The sequence below is a fragment of the Balaenoptera borealis genome (assembly GCF_965194805.1).
Source record: "Balaenoptera borealis genome assembly, chromosome: 4".
Taxonomy (NCBI): Eukaryota; Metazoa; Chordata; class Mammalia; order Artiodactyla; family Balaenopteridae; genus Balaenoptera; species Balaenoptera borealis.
The window spans coordinates 136,770,389-136,780,839 of record NC_138861.1 but is presented as its reverse complement, the minus strand read 5'-3'; the positions used below and the strand labels follow the sequence as shown (position 1 = coordinate 136,780,839).

The 10,451-nt window shown below is 43.2% G+C and overlaps 1 protein-coding gene across 3 annotated transcripts in view; it reads left to right on the top strand.

Annotated features, from left to right (window-relative positions):
- The first annotated feature begins 3,948 nt into the window (after window positions 1–3,948).
- PGRMC2 (progesterone receptor membrane component 2) overlaps window positions 3,949–10,451 on the top strand; it is a 61,001-nt gene continuing 54,498 nt past the window's right edge. Inside the window, exon 1 of one of the 3 annotated variants that reach the window (XM_082389783.1) lies at window positions 3,949–4,533. In XM_082389783.1, coding sequence (XP_082245909.1) covers window positions 4,116–4,533 — 418 coding nt within the window. In that variant the 5' untranslated portion in view covers window positions 3,949–4,115. The remainder of the gene's footprint in view (window positions 4,534–10,451) is intronic. The other 2 variants (XM_082389784.1, XM_082389785.1) reach the window with 2 other exon arrangements.

Sequence of the window (10,451 nt, the reverse complement as noted above, 5' to 3'; positions counted from 1 at the left end):
ACGTGAGAGACACTGAGCAAGATTAGACAACCGCCCGTGAGCCCATTCAACCCACAAAACCATTGACAGTAATAAAATGGTTACGGTTTTAAGTCACTAAGATTTGGGATGGTTTGTTATGCAGCAATAGATAACTAAAACATTCCGTCACTGTGCCAGAAGGAAAGAGCATGAGAAATTGTGCACGGGTTCTTAAAGCTTTTGCTCGCAAGTGACACAGATCACTTCAATCACACTTCAATGGCCATGCTGAGTTGAAAGGAGGGAAATGCAAGTTGGCTATGTGAGAAAAGAAATGGAAAAGAGGGCTTCCCTGGTGGTGCAGTGGTTAAGAATCCGCCTGCCAACGTAGGGGACAAGGGTTCGAGCCCTGGTCCGGGAAGATCCCACATGCCGCGGAGCAACTAAGACCATGCACCACAACTACTGAGCCTGGGCTCTAGAGCCTGCGAGCCACAAGTGCTGAAGCCTGCATGCCTAGAGCCCGTGCTCCGCAACAAAAGAAGCCACCGTAGGGACTTCCCTGGTGGCGCAGTGGTTAGGAATCCGCCTGCCAAGGCAGGGGACACGGGTTCGAGCCCTGGTCCGGGAAGATTCCACATGCCACAGAGCAACTAAGCCCACACACCACAACTCCTGAGCCTGCGCTCTAGAGCCCGTGCTCCGCAACGAGAAGCCACCGTAATGAGAAGTCCGTGCACCGCGATGAAGAGCAGCCCCTGCTCGCTGAAACTAGAGAAAGCCCGCATGCAGCAACGAAGACCCGACGCAGCCAAAAATAAATAAATAAAATAAATAAATTTATTAAAAAAAAAAAGAAATGGAAAAATTTGTTGGTTAGTACTAATACCTCCAGAGAAGGGTCAGGCCTAGAGAGGTACATCTTCCATGGAGATGACAAGTCAATCAGTAAGCAGTGGATTACACTTGTAAGGGAAAGGCAGGGAAGCTGTCTGTGGATTTATGGAGGCCTCTGAGTGCCAACTGAGTTCCTGAGATAGCTGAGCACCACTGGAGATAGGTATCTGAGTAAAGGAAATCAGTACACAGGACTAGTCCCTTCATGTAGTAATGAAGGAGGGAAAGACAGAGCAGGCCACCAGTCTGAAAGTTACTGCAGTATTCAAAAAAAGAGTATCCTACTGGGAGAGATTTTTCCCGTGGGGGGTGGGGGGGAACTCAAAAAAAAAAAAAAAGAAGAGCTTCAAGTGTGAGTTTGAGATATTTTATCAGGGATATACAAGAAAATGTTTAATTCTCAGGGCAGAATGTTAATTACCTACCCACCATTCCCCACCCTACTTCCTTGACAACAGAACTTCAATACTGCTTAGTTCCTCTCTTCCCTCCAAACCAATTAGGAAAAAGAAAACTATACACACATAATTCAGTTCCAAGGTAAATCCCAACTGGTCTAAGCCAGTGGTTCTTAACCAGTATCATTTCTCTAGGGAGTGTGTGTGGGATGGAGGGGAAGAGGGTTTGTTTGTTTGTTTTTTTTTGGTGTCACAATGCCTGGGGTTGCTACTAACATTTAGTAGGAAGGCACCAGAGATGCTAAATGTCCAGCAACGCATGCCACAGTCCTGTATAAGAACTGTCAAAAGCCAGATAAACACTAACCAATCATGGTAATCCCATGCTCCTTGTCAGTCACTGTTTCAGGGACTAGCTAGCAACCCAATTCTGGTAAATAAGATACAAGGAGTGGCCTGCTATGAAGCCTCTGGGGTGGTTTGTTCCTGCCTGTCGATGTTGTCCCAACCATATGACACCTGGGACTGCTACAGCCATCTTCTCTCTAAAACCAGTGTCTTCCCAAGCTCCCTGTTTCCATCATTGCCACTTCCATTTCCTTTTACCAGGTCCTAAAGCAGTTTTGACTTCTCTTAACCATTAACCTTAGGATGACCACTCGAGGTTGGCTTAGGACAGTCTAATTTTACTCCTCTTCTCCCAGTGTAATTAACAGTGCCCCCTTTAACTTCGGAAAGTATTCTAGATTGGAGGAGTACAGACTATACATGGTCATTACCCCCAATTAAATCTTGTTCACTCTGCCTCAAGAAAATACCTCTAAAGCAGGGGTCAGCAAACTATGGCCTGTAGGCTGTTTTTTTACCTCTGGAAAGTACAAAAAAAAAAAAAAAAAAAAAAAAGTTTTTTACATGTTTAAATGATTGAAAAAATGTTAAGGGGACTCCCCTGGCGGTCCGGTGGTTAAGACTCCGCGCTACCAATGCAGGGAGCGTGAGTTCGATCCCTGGTTGGGGAACTAAGGTCCTGCATGCTGGGCAGCACAGCCAAAATTTAAAAAAAAAAAAAAAAAAAGTTAAAAGAATATTTCATGATATCTAAAATTATATCAAATTAAAAGTTCAGTGTCCAAAAATAAAGTTTTATTGGTACACAGCCAAGCTCATTCCTTCAAGTATTGTCTATGGCTGCTTTCTCACTACAAGACAGAGTTGAGTAATTATGACAGAGAACACTTAAAATATTAATGTTTGGCCCTTTGAAGAAAAGCTTGCAGACGCCTGCTCTAATGCTGTCATCAGTCCTGCGTTCCCTCACTTCTCGTACTCCTTGCACCAATACGGTAGCCTACTTAACTGGTTTCCCATTCTTTTCCCCACTCCAATCTTTCATACCAATCCTAGTAGATAACTCTCTACAGAAGAGTTTTGACCCTGTCACTTGCCCCTTCCATATCTTCAGAGGCTCCTCCAAACCCGGCAATATAAAGTCCAAGCCTATCCCTCGATACTTAAAACTACAACCTGAAGTCTTCCAGACTGTTCCTCTTCAGTACTTAAAGCCAAAATGGACCACTTGCTGTTTCCCTAATTAGCATACCATACGCCCCCACTGCTTGCCCATGTCTCTCCTCCATCCCATCAGTTCCTCAAGATAAAACGAAAACTGTTACTCCCTTGATAAACCTTCATTCGCCACAAGGGTAGTTCACACGCGCGCGGGGGCCGGGACTAGCGACACAAAACAGACTAGGGCGAGAGGGAGCACATCAAATGACCCGAGAGCGTGAGATGAGGGGCTCAGAATGAGGCTTCAGAAGTGACATTTACACAGGAATTTTAAGGACTCGAGAGGCTAAAAGACTCTACAAGACCCAGGAAGATGAAAACAAACTGTAAATAAAGCTAAATACGCGAAAAAAAGGACCACCTCATCCTATCCACTTCCCTCTCGCCCCAATGAGAACGTTTCAAGGAAAAACGACACCTTTAGTACAAAATCTGAAAGAAAATTCTACAAGAGCAGCCTTGGCTAAAACCACTGGGGAATGGCGTAGACAGCACGTAGATTCCTTTTGCCAAACAATCCCTGGGCGAGCTCCGTGCGCGCTCTCCGCGCCAGGCGACTCCAGCTCCTCGCCAAAACTTCTAGGCTGTAGCTTTGCCTGCGCGCCCACGCTCCGGGCTTCCGGACAGGCGCGACGGCGCCCGGGGGGAAACAGACCCCCCCCCCCCTCTTCAGTGTGCGAAAGCAGTTATAACTATGTGGCGGCCTCCCACTAGCCACCAACCCGCGCCCTCGGGAAGGCGTCAGAGAGGGTCCCGCCTCAGCGCACGTGAAGCTCTCGGGCGGAGCCAAAGCGAAGAGGCGGGAGTTTACGCACGCGAACCCTGGCCTGGGAAGAAAAGCGACCCCTGGGCGCACGCGCACAGCGAGGGAACTGGGAGGAGCGTGTCTCCCAGAGGGGTTGCAGAGGAAAGGAGAGCGCGTGGCGCCGCGGGGCCCGCGCACGCGCCATAGTCTCGCCCCGCCCACGCGCGCGCGCGCGCGGCCGGCGCAGCGCGTTTTCTTCAGACCCGCCCCCCTCTTCTACTTCAACTAGAGGCGAAGGACGAGAGCAGGGAAGTGTGGGGCGAGCTGGGCGGGGCGTCGCACGCGCGCGCGGCCTGCAAAAGGAGGGAGGGGAAGGGAGAGAGAGATCCAAGACAACGTTACCGCGTCAACACCCAGTCGGGAGCCGGCCTGACCCCGCCCCCTACCCTCACGCTATTGGCTGGGAGGCCCCACATGGGCGGGGCCGACCGTGGGGTTGGGGAGGGCAGGGGGCGGGGAGGAGAGGAAGGCGCTGGCGGGCAGTGATGGCGGCGGGTGATGGGGATGTGAATTTAGGCACCCTGGGGAGTGGCAGCGAGAGCAGCAGCGACGGTAGCAGCGAGAGCCCGGGCGGCGCGGGAGCGGCAGCAGAAGGGGGCGGCTGGTCGGCAGCTGCGCTGGCTCTTCTGACGGGGGGCGGGGAGATGCTGCTGAACGTGGCGCTGGTGGCGCTGGTGCTGCTGGGGGCCTACCGGCTGTGGGTGCGCTGGGGGCGGCGGGGTCTGGGTGCCGGGGCCGGGGCGGGCGAGGAGAGCCCCGCTGCCTCTCTGCCTCGTATGAAGAAGCGGGACTTCAGCTTGGAGCAGCTGCGCCAGTACGACGGGTCACGCACCCCGCGCATCCTGCTTGCGGTCAATGGGAAAGTCTTCGACGTGACCAAAGGCAGCAAGTTCTACGGCCCGGGTGAGGAGGAGTTGGACGGGGAGGGGGAGGACCCCCTGCAGCTCAAGCGCGACCATCCTATGATAGGGAGGCCCCTGGGCAAAGGGTTAGCTTGCCAGCCTTCTCGACATGTGGATCCCCGCGCCTTGTCTCCGGCACCTGAGACGGCCCGCCCCCCACACGCCTCGGCCGCGGGCCCCTCCGGCGTTTACCCCCCGAAGTCGGGATCCCAGTGTCGCCCCAGGAGCCAGCTCTCATCTTTCATTTTTCTCCTATCCTATTTCTCCTCGCAGCCTTTTCTTGTGCTGAATTTTTCAAAATCCTTTTAGTTGTCGCCAGTCACGCTGGCCCTCAGCCTTTCCTGAGCTTTCTGATTCCTGGGATCGTTGGGGGCGGGAGAGAAGAAAGATATCTAAAGTAGGGACCTAAAGTTTTAGGCCCTGTAATTCATAGCTTTCCTTTCTTTACTCTGTGTGTGTGTGTGTCTGTGTGAGTGTGTGTGCGCGCGCCACTGAGCTTCCTTTTCCCTCTACTACTCCCTGTAAGGCCACGTTTAGGTACACGGAGTTCCAAGTCCCAACCCTCTGTAAAGTCCTGTCATATAAGCAACACCTCGACTGTTTTTTTTTTTTTTTTTTAAACGGGTTTTGGTACGAAGATGCTTTCCAAGATTAACAATATATGTGGGATGAGGCAAACCTGAATGCAGATCCTAATAAATACTGGCAAGGGTCATCGCCCTGAGTTTTGGGGGTGGAGCTCATATACGCAGCAGGCGTGCCTGTCCGGTTTCTCTCTTTTTCCTTTTTTTTTTTTAGTAGGAAGGCAAGTATTCAACTACACGTTGATTATGATTTACTGTGTTTTCACTGAGGAGCAAAAACTTAAAACAGCTATAAATTCATACCCCCAGGCACCAGTTATGCAAGTTAAAAGGTTTTTAAAACTTTGCTTTCAGAGAACTGTGTGTGTGTAGGGTGGTTGGTTTAGAAACCCTTCTTTTACAATGTAGTTATAGCATACATTTCAGATTATGTTAATAAACTTCAGTTCAGACTCATGGAATCTGTTGGCATACCATAAAACTGAGCAACATTGTACATGCTGGTTGTGTAGTTATTCTAAGCTTTAAAAAAGTGACTGCAATAAAAGTAAATAAAATTAGAGACCTAGAGTGACCTGTTATTCGAAAGGGTACATCCAAGTCTTAAAGTCAAGGGGGTTGGCAAGTCTAAAAACAAGTTGGTTTCCTCTTTAATCTGGTAGTCCATGAGATTTATTGACACTTGCAAATATATACTTAAGATTTCTGTGCTTAGTGGCTGGAAGATATTTTAGAAGTGCTTTGGTTAGTTGTTAATTAGAGGTAAGAAATTGGAGATTCTACATGCTGAACTATTTATTTCTTAGTGGCTTGTATTTTCTGTATATATTTATAGTACATTCAATCCAACCAAGTCACAGATAGCTTATTAAGTACTTGCTTCTCGTTGTATAAAAATAAAAACCAGATGTCTGCCTACTCATATCAGCTGAAATAGTTAATACTTTTTTTGTTTACTTATGAGCATGGGGAATAAGACAATAGGGCCAAAGTACAATATTTAAACGGACAGACCAAATTAAATAGTTAATTTTTTTTTTTTTTTTTAGTCAAGGATTTACACAGTATGTGTGTTCAATGATTAGAAATTGTGTACAGGTTTAGATTTTTAATACAGAGCTTAACCAAACTAAAAACTCTGCCTTTGTACTCCTATCTAAACCGACAGTGAAGCAACCAAAGTATTAGTGCAAAGAAGCATATCGGTCCTCACACATTATGCCTTGCCACTATCTGAAAATAGCTAGGAGAAACACCCTTAGACACAGTTTGGCAGGATCCAGTGGCAAATGTTCTGCAACAGTAGTTTTAAAATTGAGTCATAGTTATAATGTAGATAGCCTTTGTGTGGCTTGAGCCAGTGAGGGGGTTCCTCATAACAACAGAGGAGTCAGCTTTAGGTTAGCTTCTACTGACTTCCAGGTCCTAATGAACAGGCTAAGAGTGATATTCAGTTATTTCATTCTAAGTAGTTATCAATTAACAACCTAATAGAGATATTTGGAATGTTTTATTATTGAAAGGAACCTTAAAGGTAGCCAGATCATCTTAGGGGCTTGGAATATATTTCACATTAAGAGAAGATAAAACACTTCCCAAAAGTCTTGAAGCGAAATTTCTGGCTATGAAACAGACATAAGTTCGGTTTTGGTTTTAATTTTTTATTTTCGTCCTCAAATCAATTAAGCAGTTTTGTAGCAGAATAATTCAGAAGTAAAAATCCTTATCTGAGACTCTTAGTAGCTGAAAGAATGAGCTAAGGGAGCTAGAAAACCTAGTTTCTGTGCCTAACCAATATCTACTCCCATTTCTCAGTAATGGTTTTAGAGTTAAAAGATTGTTTTGTAAGGCTTTTTCTGTGTTGAATATTTTTTTCTTTTTAGCCATACATTTTTAAAGTTTGGGTTCTTAAAAAATTAAATACTGGCAGTTTAATTTAGTGAAGTAAACACATATTGGCAAACAGTTGGCATTAACTGCATTTGTCAATATTAAATTTAGTAACAGTTCAGGCAGTTGGCCAGCATGTGAGGCAAGTGGTTATGTAAGAAACAATGAATGTGGGAGGAGAAAGGAACCAGATTTGTTGAGCAGCTACTACATCAAATCCATTAATTTGTCATCTCCACAATGCTTCAGTGAGATTAGTGAGTATTCTGTCTTTCAGATGGGGAGCCTGAGGTTTAGGAATTTGAGGTAAATTGGCTTGGGTCACACAGACATGGTATTCAAATCCAGATATATTTGACCACAAAGCCTATCTATTCTATTTCAGGTATACTGCATTCTGGGATAAACTTAAAGAGAATCTCACTGCTGTTATTTTTTATACCCTCTCCTAGTTCCGTAAGGATTTAAAGCCTCAAAGAAACAAACTTCATGGCTTTATGTTGTGCTGTTTGATATGGTAGCCACAAGCCATGTGTGGCTTTTTAAATTTAAATTAATTAAAATTAAATATAATTAAAAATTGAGTTCCTCAGTCACACTAGCCATATTTCAAGTGCTCAGTACCCACATGGCTACCATACTATACAGTGCACTTTATAGAGCATTTCCATCTTCCCATTGAGTTCTGTTCAACAGCATTGATTCTAGAGGTCAGGGTAGAAGGAGTAGGAAACTCCATTTGGGGCTTATTATCTCATTTAGTTTTCAGACAGCCCTAGGAAATAAGTAATGTTCCCATTTTACAAACGTGGAAACTGAAACTCAGATTTTGCCCCAAGTCACATATCTAGTAAGTGGCCAAGCTAAAAATCAAACCCAGTCTAACTGGCTATCCCCTCCCACTGTATCACAACATAATATAATTTCACGTTTCCGTAGTCATAATAGATGAGGAAGACTCCAACAGATAGTATAATTTTAAATAATTTGATGTAATATTACTGCAGTGGAATTATAACAAAACAGTGTTTTTTATTCTTTAGAATGGCAAGAAATTATACAATTGACCTTTCTAATAGTTTATCTGCGTTTCGGATATTTAGATATATAGCTTCCCCCATTATTCCATGTAGAGTATTCTTTGACATATACCAAAGCTGTATTTTCTCCAACGTACCATTTAAATTCCACTGGAAAGGAAAGAAGTATATACGAAGTACCCCATGAGATGCCTAATATTTAGGAGGTGGGGGAAAGGAGCACAGTTACCTTTCATGTGTCTTTCCTCCTTTTTTAACTTTATGTTCAATATGTGAATTTTATTTGTAGTTTGCATAATTGCAGCTGAAGCAAGAGTTGAGGCATATAGAGAAACCTATTCCTTCATGAATGTCCTATTGACACTACCCAGCTCTCATCCTAGCTTCTTGCTTTGAAGCCAGCTGGGTCTGTGTTAGGTCTAATGCCCATACACACTCATTACCTACTATTCATTACCTGCCAATCAGATAAAGGGATCAACTAAGTCTTCTGATGAATTTTGATACTCTGCTCAAATTTATACTAGTAATTTCTACAGTACCTTCTTGTTTGGCTCTTCTGAGTTCAACATCATTCCAATGTTTTTAATCTAAGAGGGAATTGTATTTGTATTAAATATTAACACAAAGTATAATAGCATAGCTTAAAGCATGTATGAGACCAGAAGATGTTATTCAGGTTGGAGGAAAGGAGTACATTTAGTAACATCTGGAGTTAGCCATTCAAGTTCTTTTAATAGTTCTTTCAACTGGTGTGACATAGATCACTCCTCCCCCACATACTTGTGACAGACATCACTAAATAACTGCTGTACTCTTAGAGCCAGCATCTTGTCTCAGATGTTTCATCTCCACTTTTAAACTCTAAGAAGGAATTGCCTGGATTTCATTACATTGTTGCTTAGATAAGATGTTTTGAGAAATGAGAGTTCTCTGAGTCTTCAAAACATTTGCCTCCCTACCCTCATGGAGTTTATGGTCTGTTGAGGAAGACAGATGATAAACAAGCATTCAATACATGATTATAATCTGTAATTAAATATGATGTGAAAGAAATTAATAGGATATGTAATAGAGGTTAACAAAGGACTTTATTTAGATCAGATGGTTAAGAAAGGTACCTTATTTATATTGGTTTGTCAAGAAAGTGGGGATTGATACCTAAGCAAAAACCTGAAGGAGCCAGCCTTACAAAGATTGGGTATATCAATGTTTTGAAGCTATCTAAGCACTAGATCTAGAACTGATACTGTGTTAATCGGCAGAGGAAGAAACATCCTTATCACCCTTACTGATTTTCAGATTTGACTTGAGGCTTCATTTGATTAGTGTTACCTCAGTGCTTCTTTTTCCATCCTTTTACTTTTAACCAATCTGGTTTTTTTCCTTATAAAATATAGCTGGATTTTTTCATTAAATTTAATATCAATACTGTCTTTTAACAACTTAGTTAATTTTTTTATTCCTTCCACGTTTTCTCCCCTACTGATTTTTTTAAAATTTATTTTATTGAAGTATAGTTGAGTTACAATGTTGTATTAATTTGTACTGTACAGCAAACTGTTTCAGTTATACATACTTATACATTCTTTTTTATATTCTTTTCCACTGTGGTTTATCACAGGGTATTGAATATAGTTCCCTGTGCTATACAGTAGGACCTTGTTTATCCGTTGTCTATATACTAGTTTGCATCTGCTCACCCCAAACTCCCAATCCATCCCTCCCTCACTCCACCCACCCCTTGGCAGCCACAAGTCTGTTCTCTATGTCTGTGTGTCTGTTTTTGTTTCACATCCCCCTACTGATTTGGATGCATTCTATTTCTATTCTTCTGGTGCTAAGATTCTTTTTCTTAAGTTTTTGCTATAGAATATAAGAATGTTAACCAAACATTTTTGTATGAATTAGAAAGAACTGTCTCTTTAAGACACTTCACTGCCATTTGACAGAATATTTCTTAATACTAAATATACAAAACTATCATGTATACAAATGTAAATGGTGTCCCCTGGAGTTATATGGTACACAGCCATATATTGTGGCCCTGGTTAGAAAGCATTGACTCTGATCCCTCCCACATTCCATTTTCTATGTTATTACTATTAGACTTCTAGTTTTACTGCAGTTTTTAAAACTCTACCCCCAAATTGGTTAAATTATTAACTTTTTTTTAATAGTCGATCTTCATTTAAATTTACCAACATAGTTACCATTTTCTTTATTCACTGTCATTTCTTGCATCGCATTCCTTTGTTCAGGGTTCAGTTTTCATTTTAGTGAGGTGTGTCCTATAGCTTTTTTCATTGATAGAAAAAAATTCTGTGTCTATCTGCCCTCACTCAGGAATAATAGTATAGATGTAGGAAATAAAATTGTGGGTTAACTGTTGTTTTACCTCAGAT